This window comes from Budorcas taxicolor, chromosome 18 (assembly GCF_023091745.1).
Source record: "Budorcas taxicolor isolate Tak-1 chromosome 18, Takin1.1, whole genome shotgun sequence".
NCBI lineage: Eukaryota > Metazoa > Chordata > Mammalia > Artiodactyla > Bovidae > Budorcas > Budorcas taxicolor.
The window spans coordinates 58,979,151-58,998,050 of NC_068927.1; the positions used below are offsets into that span (position 1 = coordinate 58,979,151).

General features: G+C 48.0%; 1 protein-coding gene across 1 annotated transcript; it reads left to right on the forward strand.

Moving 5' to 3' along the window:
* The first annotated feature begins 8,008 nt into the window (after positions 1–8,008).
* SIGLECL1 (SIGLEC family like 1) lies at positions 8,009–13,586 on the forward strand. The gene is made up of 5 exons (XM_052656956.1): positions 8,009–8,033; positions 10,072–10,347; positions 10,462–10,567; positions 12,047–12,203; positions 13,545–13,586. Exons 1-5 carry the CDS (start codon positions 8,009–8,011, stop codon positions 13,584–13,586), a joined length of 606 nt encoding a protein of 201 aa, XP_052512916.1.
* Positions 13,587–18,900: the final 5,314 nt, after the last annotated feature.

Consider the following 18,900-nt stretch of genomic DNA (forward strand, 5'->3'; position numbering starts at 1 on the left):
GCTAAAACCCTAAAGGAGTGCCTGGCATAAAGGAGGTGCTCAAACATTTTGGTTGACTGAAAGAATGAATGAAGAGTGCCATCACAAAGGCATGTGCTTCTTGGGACTTCTCTGGTGGTCCAGTGGTTAAGACTCTGTGCTGCCAATGTAGGGGGCCTGGGTTTGAGCCCTCCTGGGGGAACTAAGATCCCACATGCTGGCTGTGTGTCATGGCCAAAAACAAAAATGGCATGTGCTTCTCAAGAAAGGTTCCTGAGAAGGGGAAGACTGCTCTTTGATGTAGAGTTTCTGGAGAGTGGTAGGGGATGAGATCAGACAAGGAAAGGGAATGGAGGGAATGGACCATGTTGTGCAGAACTTTGCCTTTTACTCTTGAGTGAGATGAGAACCGTTTGGAGACTTTTGAGCAGAGAAGGGGGCAGGATGATACTGAGGTGTTGATGGAATCCCTCCAGCTGCCATGCAGGGAGTAGCATGTACAGGACACAGATGAAGCAGCCAAGCCAGTGAGAAGATCGTCGAAGCCATCTGGGTGAGGGGATGGTGGTTTGGGCCAGGGTGGCAGCAGTGCAGCTGGTTAAAAGTGGCCAGACTTTGAATATATTTTGGAAAACAATACCAACAAGGTTTTCTGACATATAAAAGAGTAATGAAAGTGGACTCTGAAGTCTTGATTCTTGATTTCTTCTTGAATGTTATTTTCTTTGATTTAGAGACATATTTCCTAAATTTTAGGTGATTGACTTTTTCCTTTTTCTGAGATGAGGGCTGCGTGGCTGCGTGTGTGCTCAGTCTTGTCCAACTCTTTTCAACCCCATGTACTGTAGCCCACCAGGCTCCTCTGTCCATGGGATTCTCTGGGCAAGAATACCGGAGTGGCTTGCCATTTTCTTCTTCAGTGGAGCTTCCCGATGCAGGGCTCGAACCCACATCTCCTGCACTGGCAGAAGGATTCTTTACCTCTGAGCACCTGGGAAGCCCTGAGAATAGGGCAAGGCTGTTTAAACATTTAATAGTAATTTGTACAGTACCCATAGTGCCAGTTGGTCAGAGAATTTGGGGAGCTTATAATCTCTACACTCCTGAAAGTTGGTGTGGAAAAAGAGAAACGAGTTTTAAGTTCATCCCTAACTGTATTTGCTTAGCGACTCTGGGAAAATCACTTATTTCTCTGAGTTTCCATTTTCTCCTCTATGAAGAGGAAATCATAACATTTAATTCCATAGGGCTTGTGGAAATAAGTGAAAACCACCCAAATGAGAACAAACAGGCTATTGATTCAGAGCTTGCTGTAGTGAGAGAGCCAGCCACCACCATTTGCATTCGGCAAAGACCACAAAGGCGGGCAGGGCAGTGGGAGTCCTTTAGAGTGGAAAAAAGTGAAGGAGTGTCAGCAGTGTTGGGAGATGATTTTAATCATGAGAAAGTTGGGGGTTAGCACCTTCTGTGGTTGGATTGGAGAGCATATTGGGTTCTCTTTGGTTGGTTCTGAGCTGGAAACAGGGGTAAATAATAAGGAACCTGATACGGACCAAACTGACTGTTCTAGGCTAACTGTCACTGCAGTAGTGGTTTGGTTTCTTGGACTAGTTGCTGGTAATTGAGGACCAGAGTCATGTATGTCATACAGCTGAGACTTGAGGGTCATATCTCTCAGGTTGTTGACGGGGATATAAATGAGACTATGTGTATGTGAAATTGACAGATACATAGTAAACAATAAATACTAGTTTAAGTTAAAGGTTTTTAAAATCTCATCACAGCCTAATTAGGTGATTCTCTTTTTCCACTTACTAATCCATCTTTGCTTCCCAAGTGGCTCAGCCTGCAATGCAGGAGATGCCAGCTGGATCCCTGGTTGGGGAACTAAGATTCCGCACGCCACGAGGTGCAGCCAAAACAAAAATAAATAAGTAAAGCTTTTACATAAATGAAATGATCAATTTTTCATTTCTCCTCTGTTCATAGAATTCTCCAGGCAAGAATACTGGAGTGGGTTGCCATTCCCTTCTCCAGGGGATCTTCCCGACCCAGGGATCGAACCCGGTTCTTCCACATTGCTGGCAGATTCTTTACAGAACTGTATAAAAATGGTATATAAAAGAGCATGCACCTACCATCCAGCTTAAAATTTAAAACACTCACCCTTTGTACCCCTTCCCCAACCATATCTCCCACTAAAATCTAGTGATAACTGCTACCTTGAATTTAGCACACATCATTCTATGTAGTAAAGAACTTAATGAAGCCCGAAGAGAGGTCTGGCCTTTGCCCTTGGATTCCAGGAGGTATAATCTCTAAACCCTGGGAAGTCCTGCCTGATGGAGAGTCTCTGTTTGCCTGAGGTCCTGGCATCACACTGAAGAGTCTTCAACTGTGATTAAGGGCAGGAGCTGGCCACACAAGACAGTTTAACAACATGATTTCCAGTGGGGTCTTTGGATCCTGTGGTATCAGTTCACCTTCAGAAGGAGCAGGAGAATAAAATCTGCCGCAAGGGCAGATGCCCTCATGATGACGGTCCAATAAAAATTCTGGTCACAGGGTTTGGGTGAGCTTCTCTGGTTGTCAGTCTTTGGGCCTATTGTCAGGCATTAACTCCAGAACAGTTAAGTTGCTCTGTCTCTGACTCCTCAGGGAGAGGAGAACAGGAAGCTGTCTGGCTGGAATTCTCCCAGACTCTGCCCTCTGTGCTCCTTCTCTTGGCAGATTCTAATCTGTGTCCTTTAGTTGCAAAAAAAAACAGTAACCTAAAACAGCTTTCAGTGAATTCTGGAAGTGGATTCTTTTGTTTCCTATTTTTGGCTGAAACCTGCAGCATGTGGGGTCTTGGTTACCTAACAAGGGATTGAATTCATGACCCCTGCATCAGAAGTGCTGAGTCTTAACCACTGGACCACCAGGGAAGTCCTTCTGTGAATTCTGGGAGTACTTCCAGTGAATTATCAAATCTGAGGGTAGTCTTGAGGGCCCCCAAACTTTCAATAGATGTCAAAAATGAGGGGCTTTTAGGAACTCCTACAATCTGCAGTCACTGTCAGGAATGAGGCATCTTGCAGACTGTTCCCTAGCTTTGCTGCTGGCATAGAAATGAAATCCACTAGAACAAACAGGACCCACTGAAGCACATAATTTGGGAAAAGGAAGGATATGAGGACAGGAGATGATGACTCTGATTCCTGGGTGACCCCAGGGTTACTCAAGGGTTCCTGAAATACAACTGTTCTGTAATTAGTTACAGGAGGTTAAAAGTTACCTTTTTTTTTTTTTTTTAATGATGGATACAACATCCAAGAAGTTGACTCACTAGATGCATAAGAAAATGCAACATAACAAGAACAAGCTAAATGCATGATCCTGGGTTATTTTTATCTGTAATAGCTAAGATGAAAGAAAAGGAAAAGGCCGGGCTGGATCCTGACACAGAGCCCAGTTTGGGTTCTGTCCAGCCCAAGATAAAGCTGTTAGCCTCGGGGCTGCTGCTACTTAAGGGAAGCGTTATGTTGAAACCACAGGGAGCACAAAACATTAAAGTGATTCACCAGAGAATGAAGAAAGATGAATGGGAGAGTCAAAGTCCGACAGGGTGGAAATCTTTAAACAGTCCTTAAGAAATGGGATAAATAGGAACTTCCCTGGTGGTCCAATGGTTAAGAATCCTGACAGTTCAGAGGACATGGGTTTCATCCCTGGTCCAAGAAGATTCCACGTGTCAGAGGGGCAACTCAGCCTGTACGCTGTAACTACTGAAGCTCGTGCACCTAGAGCCTGTGTTCCACAACTGAGAAGCCACTGCAATGAGAAACCCACATGCTGCAAACAGAGCAAGCCCACATGCAGCAACGAAGACCCAGCCCAGCCAAAAATTAATAGATTAATTTTAAAAAGAATTGGGATAAAGGGGACATTGATGGGGTCAAAACAAAGGTCTCAGTGCAGCACTCTGGGAGACTGGGTGGACCAGGGGGAACCCTGGATCGTCCCCCGGCACTGAAGGACCTCAATCAAGTCTGCTCTATCTACCCTTGTTTGGCGGGATTAAAAAAGCCACAAGACAGATAAGACTGAGAAATCTGACTGCAAATCACCTGAGGTGATGGTCCCATAACCTAATCAAGATAAAGATTCATTAAAGGGCCTAGGTTCCTTGGCCCCACTTCCAGCAGGGCACTCAAAGCCATATGCACATTAGCCATAAAACGAAGACATGTTTCTGGGACTCCTTAACACGGTAGCCTCACGCTCTGTGGTTCTAAAACTTGTTGTTCAGTCACTCAGTCATATCTGACTCTTTGTGACCCCCATGAACTGCAGCATGCCAGGCTCCCCTGTCTTTCACTATCTCTCAGAGTTTGCTCAAATTCATGAGCAAATAGATAGTCAGTGATGCTGTCCGACTATCTCATCCTCTGTCGTCCCCTTTCTCCTTTGGCCTTCAGTCTTTCCCAGCATCAGGGTCTTTTCCAATAAGTCAGCTCTTTGCATCACGTGGCCAAAGCATTGGAGCTTCAGCTTCAGTATCAGTCCTTCCAATGAATATTCAGAGTTGATTTCTTTTAGCCTTGACTAGTTTTGAACTCTTTGCTGTCCACGGGACTCTCAAGAGTCCTCTCCAGCACCACAGTTTGAAAGCATCAGTTCTTTGGTGCTCTGCCTTCTTTATGGTCCAACTCTCCCATCTGTACATGACAACTGGAAAAATCATAGCTTTGACCATACAGACTTTTGTCCGCGAAGTGATGTCTCTGCCTTTTTGATACGCTGTCTAGGTTTGTCATAACTTTGCTTCCAAGGGGCAAGCATCTTTTAATTTCATGACTGTAGTCACCATCTGCAATGATTTTGGAGCCCAAGAAAATAAAATCTGTCACTGCTTCCACTTTTTCTCCTCCTATTTGCCGTGAAGTGATGGGACCGGATGCTGGTCAGTCCTAATAGGAGTTATAGTTGAATGGGGAAGCTATGGAAATTCAAGAATTGATGGGATTACTGTGGGAGTTTAGAGGAAGATTGGAATGTTTAAACAAATTTCATGGAAAGTCATTGGATCTCCTCCTTTACCTCAATGTATTAATAAGTAGATACCCTGTATGACTGGGGAACATTTCCCCTTTCTAGTATTATTAAACAGGAGACATGTATATCCTCCCTTCAACCAAAATTGATTGGATATAATAAATGGGAACCAATAAAACTGCCCAAAGCCACACAGGTTGTTAATTTGAAAAGTACAGGGTTTCTGGCGGAAAAAAGAAGCTAGAAACCCAGTGTCTGATTGGCCTATTTGGATTTTGGAGAACATGAACATATTCTACATGAGGGAGTGTTGCTAGCCCCTGTCTACAAAATTAGTGGAAAGAAGTCTCAGAATCCTTATGCAGACAGGAGTTTATGGCAAAAGGCATTGAGCTCCACAAAGTGGCGGCTGCTGGAATATTTTACCAGAAATCAATTGAGACCAACCCAATGTCTGAGGACATAAAATAACCCTGGAACCTGAAATACCCATGATGTCTTTGGTAATGCTTGATTAAAATGCTAATAGGGGAGGTCATGCCCAGACGTATTTCTTCATTCTGCCTCTTTCCCAGGAATTATTGCAGAATTATTGCAGAAATGGCCCAGAGAGGAAAAGCAGTTGTCTGTGGTTTCCCAATGAATCAGTGTCGTGGCCGACATAATCGGCACTCAAACCCTGGGCTCCTGCTCTGAAGTCGGTGCTTTTCAAAAAAAACAAGTGTGTGTGGGAGCTATAGTTTCAAGGGAGGTGAGATTGATGTGAACATTGTATCATTGACTATCAAACAAGTTCGTTTCTAAGCTCTGCAGAGGGCACAGGGGTCTATTTGATATAGGATTGTCAAGGTTGATGTAGGTTGTCAAGAGGGAGCTGGGTGGGGGAGGGATGGATTGGGAGTACAGAATGGATAAACAACAAGATTCTATATTCAATATCTTATGATAAACCATAATGAAAAAGAATATATATATAGGGATTCCATCATAGCTCAGATGGTAAAGAAATCTGCCTGCAATGCAGGAGACCTGGGTTCAATTCCTGGGCTGGGGCAATCCCCTGGAGAAGGAAATGGCAACCCACTCCAGTATTCTTGCCTGTCACAAGAGTCGGACACAACTTAGCAACTAAACCACCACCATATATATATATATATATATATATATATATATATATATATATATATATAATACACACACATATATATATATATATCATGTCCGTTGCTAAGTTGTGTCCGACTCTTGCGACCCCATGGACTGCAGCCCGCCAGGGTCCTCTGTCCATGGGATTCTCCAGGCAAGAATACTGGAGTGGGTTGCCATTTCCTTCTCCAGATATAAAACTGAATCTCTTTGCTATATAGCAGAAATGAACATTAAATCAGCTATACATCAACTAAAAAAGAAAGATGTGCAGAGCTAGGCTGTGCAGGATTGGCATAGCAGCTCTACAAGGCCGTCAGGGGACTGGGCTTCTTGAATTGTTCTGCTAAAGCATCCTTAAGTGAACATCAACCATGAGTGGCTTTCTTCCTCATGGTTACCTCATGATTGCCAAATTGCTGCTCCACCTCCAGTATCACCTCCATATTCTAGGAGGAAGAAGAAGGAAGTGACAGGAAAGAGGAAAGGATAGTATTAAGAAAGCAAAAACTTTCCCAAGAATCCCCAGCTTACTTCCACTAAAACAATGTCACACGGTCTCCTCTTAATTGCAAAGGAAGCCAAAGTAGTGCTTTAGCAGGCAATATTGCATCCCTTGACAGGTTGAATTTGTGAGTGATGAAAAGAAGGGTAAGTTACTATCTGGCATCTACACAAAAACAAATCACTCTGTCATGAGGAAAAAATCACTTCTCCAGAAAAGAACAAATAACATCACTTAATAGGGGCTTCCCTGGTGGTCCAGTGGTTAAGACTCCGCCTCCCGGTGTAGGCAACACAGGTTCCATCCCTGGTCGGGGAACTAAGATCCCACCTGCTGCAGAGCAAACTACATGCCCTATAGCCAGGGTGCTGCAACTAAGACACAATGCAGCCAATTTTTTTTTTTTTAATCACTTGGCAATTCTGGGAGGGGAGAGATTACCCACTTCTAACAGGGTGGGGCAATCAGGAAAGGCTACATCAAGGAAGCAGCGTTGAACTCAGTTATGAAACTGAATGTGGACAGAGGAGAGCTACAGAAGGAAAAGCTGGGAAACAGAAGAGTCCCTGATGACGGGAGAGTTATGTTAAGGGTGAAATTTGGAAAGGGGAACATTGGGAAAAGGTTGAGAAAGACACGGGGACATAAGACAAGGGCGAAGCAAACTTGTGGGGACCCTCATCTACAATGCAAGAAGGTTTGGAACTTTTCCCATCAGCAGTAGAAACCCCCATCTGTTTTTATTCCCCTCAAATGTTAAATCAGTCCCATCCTCTCCATTTCTCACAGCCTTTGCCCCAGCTCCAGCCTGCCATTCTTCCCCAGCCACCATCTCTCTCCCCTGACCACCTGGCCTGTGGTCACTCCCCCTCCAAGCCATTTTTCACCAGGGCCCCAGGGGGACATTCCAAACCCCCAGACCTGACCCTGTCTCCCTGTGGCACACAGTTTATGTGGTACCCGTAAACTTTAGAGGAAGCCTGCAGACCTGGAACTAAAGACCCTCCTAAGGGAGCTGGGGAGGGGGGTGACAGACTGGGGGCGGGGGAAGGAGACGTGCCTTTGGAGCATCACAGAGGATCATGGTGGTGCCGTCCTGTCTGCAGGCCTTCAGACATCACATCCCACAAAATTCCTGCTTCTCAGAGGGGACGCGCCTTCAGGATGACTGAAGAGGCTGAAGCCCCCGGCTGTCTAAGAGTTCTTTCTGCTCTCCCCACCCCTGCAGCCTCTTCCAGGTATTCATCACATCACCCCATCTGAACCAGACAGCTCCGGTTTCGGGACCAGCTGTGGTCTAAGCCCCTGCCTCTCCTGCGTGGAAAACAACTGCTGCTGCTCATGGCAACGCCAGGGCTCCAGCTGGGTGAGTGGGAAGAGACGCAGCACTGGAAGGGTCTGAGGAAGCCAAGGCTCCAGAGCCAGGGCTAGGTCAGGTCGTGGTGACGTAATACAAGAGGACTTAAGGGTTTAGGGTGGGCTTCCCTGATGGCTCAGCTTCCCTGGTGGCTCAGAGGTTAAAACGTCTGCCTACAATGCAGGAGACCTGGGTTCAATCCCTGGGTCAGGAAGATCCTCTGGAGAAGGAAATGGCAACCCACTCCAGTATTCTTGCCTGGAGAATCCCATGGACAGAGGAGCCTGGTGGGCTACAGTCTGCGGGGTCACAGAGTCGCACAAGACTGAGCGACTTCACTTTCCCTGATGGCTCAGCGGCAAAGAATCTGCTTGGAATGCAGGAGACTAGGGTCGTTCCCTGGGTCAGGAAGACCCCCTGGAGGAGGAAATGGCAACCCACTCCAGTATTATTTCCTGGGGAATCCCATGGACAGAGGAGCCTGGTGGGCTACAGTCCATAGGGTCTCAAAAAGTTGGACACGACCAAGCAGGCACACAAGGGTTTAGGGCACCAAGGAACCAATGTGGGTTAAGCATCTGCAGGCCAGATTCTGACAGGAGTGGGGGAATTGGGGAGGTTGCAGGGGGCATGGGCCAGGGAGTAGAGCTGAGGGTAAGGGTTGGAGCTCATCAGGGGGCTCTGAAGATATTTGAGCACAGGAGCCGTCTGAATATTGCTAGCACACTCCAAGTTCCAAAGTCAGTAAGTTTTTTTCAGCCTCTTTCGATCGCTCTCTATGGCCTGCTTCTCCAGATGGTGAAAATGAATAATTTGGAGGTCAGCAAGGGAAGTGGAGGAAAGGCCTGCAAATTCCTCATCCCCTCAAGTGACCCAAATGGAAAGCCCAAGATCAAGGGCAACTGTTTAGGGGGAAATGACCCATTTCCTCCAGTAACCCCTAACAACTCCAGTGACTAAGTACATGGAAATGCTAAGGACCAATTCCTCACTATTGGAGACCTTGAAGAGAGTGACTATTAACCCACAGTCTCACTGAATGGACCTTGTGTCTGACCTGTTCTACAGAGAGTGAGGTGGTTTCAGGGTGTTCTTACTCAGAAATCAGCATAGCAGTCTTTGCTTAAGATGAATGCTCACTCCACATCCACCTGGACAGAGAAGAGGAAAATCTAAAAATGTTCATTGAATGGGTGGCACTTGGTCCTGAATTGAGGCAGGAACACAATAAACCTCAGGCATTCATTGTGTGCCTCTTCCAGCAATGATAATGTGAGTCGGGCTCAGGAAGTCTCTCTGTTTTCCAGACTAGGGAAGAGTAGAGAGGGAAGTGACTTGCCAGGAGCATCCAGACAGTGATGGAGGGAAAAATCTGACCACAGGTGGAGCTGGAAGGGCCAGAGCTCGGAAAGAGAGTTACTGAGGTTGGGCAGTTTAGCCTGGTGGGGGTGGATAGATGAGGGATCGTAGGCAATGCAGATCTTCAAGAGACTCCTCTGCCATCGGTCTGGAAAGTTGAGTGTGCCGGTTCAGGCCAGACGAGGAGAAAGGGTGAAGGGCAACTGGTCTGTGAGGCCTGACTCCTCTGGACTTCCAAGAAATACATATTTTTTTTAATATATGATTTTGTTCACTTATTTATCTTTGACTTTCCTGGGTCTTCATTACTGTGTGGGCTTTTCTCTAGTTGCAATGAGCGGGCTTCTCACTGCAGCGGCTCCTCTTGCTGCAGAGCACAGCACCTAGGGTGCCCAGCCTTCAGTAGTTCTGGCTCATGGGCTCAGTTGGTGTGGTTCCCGGGCTCTAGAGCACAGGCCCAGAAGTTGTGGCTTAGTTCTTCCATGGCATGTGGGATCTTCCAGGACCAACAATTGAACCCATGTCTCCTGCACTGGCAGGCAGATTCTTTACCACTGAGCCACTGGGGAAGACCCAGAAAGTCTCTCTGAAGTTCCTGGTTTATCACAAATAAAGAAAAGGCTGGGTCCTGAAGGAGGCAGACAGGGAATCAGGATGCTTGCTGACTCCTGACCCTCACTCCCCTCAGCCCCCACCAGGCTGCTCGATTCCTCTTGCTCCTTGGAGAAGACTCTGCACTGCAGCTGTTCCTTCCGTGGGACCCCCACGCCCTCCGTGTGGTGGCGGGTGGGGGTCGCTCCCGTGGTCATGAACCGCACAGGCTTCCGGGTGACTTCTACCACGCTTGGCCCCTGGGCCAACAGCACCATCCATCTGACCAAGCCACCTGAAACGGGCACGAGCCTGCTCTGTGAGGGCAGGAACCCAGAGGGAACCCACGCCCTGACCATCCTGCTGAAGTCAGGTGATGGTGGAGGGGCACTGTGTGGGTGGGGAAGAGGGGGTGGGCCCTGGGGCCAGGGGAGACAGCTGGGAGGTCCCCAGGGAGAACCCCTTCGCACTAGCTCTCTACCTCCAGGAAGGAGTTCTTTGGTTGCCCAGACTTTCATGAAAGGGCTGATTCGGGGCGTGTTCTACGGAGCCATCGGTGTCACACTGTTCTTCCTCTGCCTTGTCCCACTCATGTGAGTACCGAGGTTAAGATTCACCATAAGCTTAGTACAGCTTTAGGCAGCCTGTCTGTTGATGGGTGGGTTTGCGTTCCTGTCTTCTTTGTTGTTTGGCATGAGGTCAGGGTGGGATGAGTTGGGAGAGTAGCGCTGACATACGTACCCTACCTTGCGTAAAATATTTAGCTAATGGGAAGCTGCTGGATAGCACAGGGAGCTCAGCCCCGTGCTTTGTGATGACCTGGAAGGGTGGGATGGGGGCAGGACGGAGGGGGGCTCAAGAGGGAGGGGATATAGGCATACATCCAGCTGATTCACTCTGTTGTATAGCAGAAACTATCACAACATCATAAAGCAATAGTCCTCCAATTAAAAACATTCACCATTCAGCCTCTCCCAGAGCCTGCTACCCCCAGGCCTCTGGTGCTGGATGGACGCCCCCACCCTTGAGGAACTCAGGGTCTGGCAGCAAACAGGGTCCCCACGAGCCAGGGCCATCGGGACTATACGGAGCCACAAAACAGGCCCAAGGGACCGAGGCTTTCAAAGAACTTTATAAAAGAGAAAGCGGAGGAGGAAGTGAAACCAGTGGAGTCCCCAGGGAGCTGTCTCAAGTGGCAGCAGGGCTGAGCAGTTGAGCATGTGGTGGAAAGTCAGGTACAGAGACCCTGGGAACACACCTGAGGAACTTCCGGTGTCTTTGTGCAACATCAGGTGCATTGAGAGTGCACCTAAGTAACAGCTAAAAACGAAGTCGATAAAGGTGCTTGGGGTTGGTTCATAAAGACTCCTGACACTTGGCTAAATGTGCTGGCTGGAAGTCTGGAGTGAGAAGGGCAGAGATGCCAGAGGCAGGGCAGAGAGCTGGGCAGGGGAGCCTCTGGCCGGTCCAGACGTCTTGGAGTTAATCCTTAGTTGAGGACCATAGAGGAGTCAGCTGGGAGGGGAGGTGTGAACTTGGGGTGGGCACAGTCCACAGAGGGAAAGGCAAGAGGCTGATGTCACGATCTAAGCCAGGCCTGAGCTGGGCAAGTGATGAGGGGCAGAGAGAGTTGGGAGTAACTGTCCATTAGGGTGAGGAAGAAGAGGAGTGAGGTGGCAGGGCAAGCTGGGTTGCTGGTTTTTTGGGGGGGGCCATGCTACATGGCATGTAGGATCTAGTTCCCCAATCAGGGATTGAACTGGTGACCCCTGCAGTGGGAGCACTGAATGCTAGCCACTTGATCACCAGAGAAATCCCTGGGAAGCTATGTTTTAAGTATAGCCAGCTGGACTTGAAGACCAACAAGAATCAGTTTGCAAAGCCCTTTCATAGCTGACCTCATCTGAGACCCACAGCCTGACAAGCATGCGTCTCTGTTGTCCACGACAGGAAAGCAAGCCCCAGAGAGGCTGCATGGCTCACCCCAGGCTCTAAACCAGCACTTTCCAGCAAGATCAGAGCCCATATTGTGGGTAGAGAGCCCGAACTGATCAAGAGCATCTTTTCCTTAGAGTGAAACATATCAGAATGAAGCAGGCAAAGAAAATTGCAGCAATGAAGGCAGAAAAGAGCCCTAAAATCAGAGCCCGCCAAAGACTCGAGACGTCTCTAAGGCCCAAGGAACCAGGAAAATCCAGAGTCACCCCGTCTCCTGATCAGCAGATATTGGTAGATACCCCATGTGTCTGGAATCCAGCCTATCAGAATAACGATCACAAGACCCATGAGGAGAGGCACATACAGTGTGTAATGGCAATATTAATACCATCCTCAATGGCACCCCACTCCAGTACTCTTGCCTGGAAAATCTCATGGATGGAGGAGCCTGGTAGGCTGCAGTCCATGGGGTCGCTAAGAGTCAGACACAACTGAGCGACTTCACTTTCACTTTTCACTTTCATGCATCGGAGAAGGAAATGGCAACCCACTCCAGTGTTCTTGCCTGGAGAATCCCAGGGACCAGAGAGCCTAGTGGGCTGCTGTCTATGGGGTCGCACAGAGTCGGACACAACTGAAGCAACTTAGCAGCAGCAGCAGCAGTCTTTCAGGACTTCTAGAATGCCAGAGCATGCTTACACATCATCTTATAGATGTGACGCTAAGACCCAGGGAGGGGAAGACAGATGAAAACTTGAAAGGTCATTAGAATCAGCAACTCATTCTCCCTACACACACACACACACACACACACACACACACACACACACACACACACACATACTGAGTCCCCCTTGAGAAGAGGATTGGGAGAACCCTTAACAGCAGTTGTAGCATTGGAGTGGAAATCAAAGGGTTTGGTCTCTGAGCGCTTGGCAGGCTGCAGTCAGCACAGCCTGTAGGTGCCACAGACCCAGGTTAGCCTGAAAGAATTGAAGACCAGGCCACCCCCAGGTTACCCCTTTATTTGTCCTGCACCCCCTATCCTCAGCAGGGCTTAGAGGGGTCAGCACCAGAGTAGCTGGGTCTCACCATTCTTTAGTCATTACAGTTCTCTAGGGCCAGAAGCACCCTGCTGCTCTCCTTACACCCTGCACTGGGAGCTGGTGTCCCTTTGTGGGTCAACCAGACATCTGTTAAAATTCCGCCAGTATTTCCTGCAGTATCTCCTGTTCTCCATGCTGGGGTCTCAGAAGTGGACTGGGCCCAGGCCCTGCCCTCAGAGTGGCCAGGCTGGAGGGGAAGGCAGCATCACAGTAGCAGGGCTGGGCTGGGGTGATGGTCGCCCAGAGGGGTGAGAGACTGAATCTCCCTGGAGAAGTCAGGCAAAACTTCCCAGGGAAGTCTGGGAACAGCTGGGTGGCTCATGGTGCTGAGAATGCACAGGGAGGAAGGATCAGTAGGAGAAGACAGGGTGGCAGGCTCCAACCATGGGGATTTTGATAAAAGGTGAAGCCAATCCCTTGCTCCACACTGCATTTAATTCAGTGCTCAAAGAAAGGGACAGAATTCTGTCCTTTTCAGATTTGGGTACCTGTTCCAACATCCTTCTTTCTTTGCTCTGCCCTGCAGGACCCATCACCCCAAACTTCCAGGAAGAGCAGGATAAACTGAAGCTGACAAAGCCTATGAAAACAACATTCATACCTGAAGTCCCCATCACCCTTGGAGTCACCAAAGCCCATAGAATCCTTAGAGACCCCAGGAACCCTGGAGTCTACAACAAACTTGGAGCCCCCAGAGTATCCTTGGCCCACGAAGCCCTCTCCAGTACCACCTGCCCCCTCACTGGTTATCCACTGAATAATAGGGTTACCTTGGACCTGGTCTTTGAACCCCTGTAAGTAAACTATATGATATGTTGTTTGGATTAGCCAGAAGACAGGTGCTCCAACTTGGGAGCTCCTTCAAAAGAAGGAGAAATAAATGTGAGATTGTGAAATATGTCCACCAAGAAATAGTTTTTGAGCCCCTATTATGCACCTAGTACCTGAAATATATACAAAGAGCCAACACACACACGGATTTGATCCTTGCTTGAATGCTTAGTGGTTATGTCTTTGGATAAGATCTTTTGCAAACCCCACCCCTTCTCTTTGAACTTGAGTATCCTTACTTGAGGTATACCTGGGTAGAAAGTGAGTGAAAAGTGGTATTGAGAGATGTAGGAGGAGAAATGACATAAAAGCCCTGAATGCCTTCACAAGACATACGGACCTTATCTGTGGGACCTTGTCCCAACTCCCTTAAATGTAAGTTCCATGAAAACAGGGATCTTGTCTGTCTTGCTTTCTATTTGTATCACCGGCACCAGAATGGTTTCTAAAATAGACTTTAAAACATGTTTGTTGAATAACTGAGTGAATGAATAAACTGTTAGAAGGTTTGAAACAAAGAAACAGAGTGACTAGTTATATAGTGAGAGACGATCCCAGGAGTAGTTATTGAGGTGTACTTTTTAAAGCTTAATTAATTAATTTTTGGCTGTACTGGGTCTTCATTGCTGCTTCAAGGCTTGTTCTAGTTGCAGTTAGTGGGGCTTCTCTTGTTGCGGAATACAGGCTCTAGAGCACAGTTCAGTATTTGTGGTGTGCGGGCTTAGTTGCCCCGAGGCATGTGGAACACAATCTTTCCGGACCAGGGCTCGAACCTGTGTCCCCTGCACTGACAGACAGAGTCTTAACCACCAGACCACCAGCAAAGCCCTGAGGTGTATTTAGAAGAGGTAAGACTGGAGACAAAGAGCCCAGTTAAATGGAGGTTATTGCAGCATTTCTTGACCACAAAGGAAAGGAATACCAAGAATGAGAACTGGATTCTGGCATGAGAATGGACCCCAGCTGTGTGTTTCCTTCAGAATGAATGACAACTTCCTTTTTTGGAGCCAGATGTTGGTAATTTTTTAGAAGATAAGAAAAGTGTCATCTCTCTGCTGGGGCATTTTTTATAAGTCTGTGGGTTCTCCCATCTGTCATCACCAGTGAGATGGTCATCTTGTGCTCAAGGCAGATTTGACATAAGCCACCCATGTATGCATGCAGTTCACACATCCCACAGAAATACAGGCACCTGCCATGCGCCATACAATGAGGCAAAGAAGCCAGACACTGGACCTCATGGTCTGCACAAAATTCTAGCTCAAAATGTTGACAATTGCCTGATGTCAAGCTGTTCTGGTGAGAAACTTACTTGAGCATTTAATTTACAAAAGAGGGACTGGACACACTGGCATATATAAGAAGCTGTGTTTCAGGCTGAGGTTCCCTAATCGGCATTCCAGAGGTTGTAAGAAAGAACAGCTTTACACTTCTCCAGAAACTCTTGTGACCGGGATGGGCTGAGATGTTCTCTGGGCCATCTTGGTGTTTACCAGAGTATGTTGCACTGTATCTATCAGAAAGTCAGCTTGTCCCTGCTGTCAAAGTTACCTGGAGTTCCTGGGGCATCATCAGAGTCTTCTCTCTCTCTACCACATGAGAGGCTCCTATCTGTCTTTTGTTGTTTTCCTCTATTCCGGTTAGTCTCTGGGAATCCTCTGCTGGAGCCAGGTGAGTGGCTTTCAGTCTTGTATCCTCTTGCTTCTTCCTCATTGTTCCCTGTTGTTGAACACTTACGAAGGGTTCATTCCAAATGCACCATTTAACTTTTGTGATTTGCCTCTTATATCTGGGGTGCTTGGCCTAATTAAAGTCATGTGTACCATTCTCATATTTTCAGGGGCCTCAGGGCCTGTATCAGTGTGGTTTCTCTTTCTAGAAACTCTGATGAATCATCATTGGGTTTTGGTACATCTCCTAAATTGTATCTAAGCTCTTTTGGCTGGGTACTCCTTTTCAAAGACCTGCTAAGATACACTTTCTATAATGCTCTAGGTGCGTCCTTTCTCCAATATTAGGATCCCAGTCAGGCAATCCACTCCAGTACTCTTGCCTGGAAAATCCCATGGACAGAGGAGCCTGGTAGGCTACAGTCCGTGGGGTCGCAAAGAGTCCCGACAGGACTGAGCGACTTTACTTTCACTTTCAGTCAGGCGCAGCAGTGGGAACGTCCACCAGATTTGCTCCTGGAGTTCCATCTGGATCCACCAGATGGAGCTGGTGCACTTCCTCTCTAGCCCTGTCAATGACTACCCTCCTTTCATCCCCTCCAAAGTATATTCTGCCCAAGAGGGATGGTGAGTGACAGAGACAGAAGTGAAAAGTTCAGTCATGCAGAGGGGGTCCTCTCGATAAGCAGGGTTACGGTTTTTCCAATTAAACAAATCTGAAGTTGAGGATAGAAATTCAGCTGGTTGACCATTTGCACTGAGACCTCCTACAGGATATCACAGCAAGAGCAATTGCCCTGCTCTAGAAGTGGCTCCATGGAGGAGCCTGGTGGGCTGCAGTCCATGGGGTCGCGAAGAGTCGGACCCGACTGAGCGACTTCCCTTTCACTTTCATGCACTGGAGGAGGAAATGGCAACCCACTCCAGTGTTCTTGCCTGGAGAATCCCAGGGACGGGGGAGCCTGGTAGGCTACCGTCTATGGGGTCACACAGAGTCGGACACGACTGAAGTGACTTAGCAGCAGCAGCAGCAGCAGAAGTGGCTCCAGGTCTAAATGGGCTTCCTCGATGGCTCAGCAGGTTAAGAGTCTGCCTGCAATGCAGGAGATATGGGTTTGATCCCTGAGTCAGGAAGATCCCCTGGAGAAGGGAATGACTACCCACTCCAGTATTCTTGCTTAGGAAATCCCATGGACAGAGGAGTCTGGTGGGCTAGCGGTCCCTCGGGTCACAAAGAATCAGACATGACTGAATGAATTAGCATGTACACACAGAAGTGGCTCCCTATCTAAATGGGGTACGCTGTCCTGTCTTAGATGATGACACAGTACCAAGCCCCTGTGCTCCACGGGTTAACATAGAAACTTCTATCTGATCCCTGTAAGTAGGAGAAACAGGAAGTATTGACAGGAGCGAATATGTTGGCGACATGGGGTTGGTTGGAACAACAGTCAGTGCAGTCTATTCAGGCAGTGGAGGAGCCAAGTTGGCCAGAGGGGAGTTTAAGTTTTGAAATAATGTGTCCTCAGTCTCACTTTCTTCCTCTTTCTCTTGTAAAACAGATTTGCCCCTGGTTTTCCTTTCAAACCTCTGTACCATAAGGCAGCAGCTGTCTGACTTCTTTTCCTCCTGATACAACAGTGTAAGTGCTTCTGCATATGGAATCTCATCATTTTCACTTGCACTTTCACAAAACAATTCTAAATGCAATATCGTATAATAATGAAGTGAGCCATTCAAGGGTCATCACTTTCTTGATCCTAATGTATAATGGGGCCACACACTATTATAATAGAATGTCATCTCCTTCTTAGTCACAGACTCACAGCTATATTTTGTCCATTTAAAATATATACATATATATATGCCCCCAAAGGGCTTTCCTTAGGGACAGATGATATTTTCCCCACATTTATAAGTTAAGAAAACAACAGAACACAAAAACCACAAGCAAATGCTCCAATACCAAAAGGGCAAGCAGATTCCATCATGAATGAATGCAAACAAAAGCAAACCAACCGGTTTGTGAGTCAGAGGTCAACAATTCCCATCTCCAGCAAAGCACCCCAATCAAATGCAAAACCAGTTGGCTTTTCCCTTAAGGAAAAGTCAGAATTGAGAAGGGAGAATATCCCTGGCTGTACACACCGAAGCCACTTACCCTACTGTATGGAGCCCGATGACTCCCACATGTCCACTCCTTGCTTCAACCGCCAAGATGGTGCTGCTTCAGGGAATTTTGAAAGGAAAATTCTCAGGGCAAGTGTTCCTGGCAGCTGCTAGGGCCTTACCTTACCTGAAAATTCCCCAACCAGGGCCGCTGGTCACAGCAGCAAGACTCCTGGGTGGCTTGGTCAGAGTTGTTACCAAGCTCAAACTTGTTTTGCTCACCACACGGCAGGCCAACAAATCTGGAGTTGTTGGGGCAAGGACTAAGGACTTTAATCAGGGAGATCTCAGACCAAGAAGAGGGAGATAGTCCGGCAGATAAAAACATCTTCCATCAGTCTGAATTCCAGGCTCCTTCTATACAGGGAAAGGGGAGGGGAGGGTGCCACTGCAATTCCAGCCAAAGACTGACAGGGACCCCTATCTGGTGGCTCACTAACGGTCACTAACGGTCACTGGCTTGCGGGAGGGGCCCACTGCAGCTCCAACCAATGGCTGGGCAGGACTTCTAACGGTTGCTCACTTGGGGGGCGTGGCCCGTTGCAGTGAGGACCAATGGCTGAGCAGGACCGCTACGGTCATAGTTTACGGCTGGCATACCGGCTGCGCCCCTATTACAGGAATAGGTCAGTGATGGGTTTGGGCATGAAACTGGAAAGCTGGGTCTTGCTTTGTTCACGATAGAGGCCTTGATTACAGGACAGGAAACAAGAGGGTACCAAGGTGACCTCTGATTGACCCTAAGGGAAGCATACTCAGCATTTTGATCCTTGATCAGTGGCTTCCAATCTGCCCATCACCTCCTTGTCCACATGTACTGGCTTGAAGGAGGAGTGTCCTTAAAGCTGATTAGATCTGGAGTCTCAAGGTCTAGCAGGGGTCTAGAACCCCTGCTTGAGAAAGAGGATTCTCCCAAGGGCCGCTGGAGCCCAAGGGGCCCAGTAGGGATGGTTGTTCAATTGTTCCCGGCTGTCGCAGACAGTGGAGACTCGCCCGGTTCCCCTTCACGGCTCCTCAGAGTCCCAGCCGCTCCCACAAGCATCATCAGGCCCCACTGGCTCAGGATGGACTCCTACATGCTCCCTGGCACTCCTGCCAAGCAGAGCTTGATGAGGATGAAGAAGTGGGGTGGGAATCCCTGGGGGACCACCACAGTGATGGGGCGTTGGTGAGGCTTGGGGACTTTCAGGCCGCCTGATGAATTGGTCATAG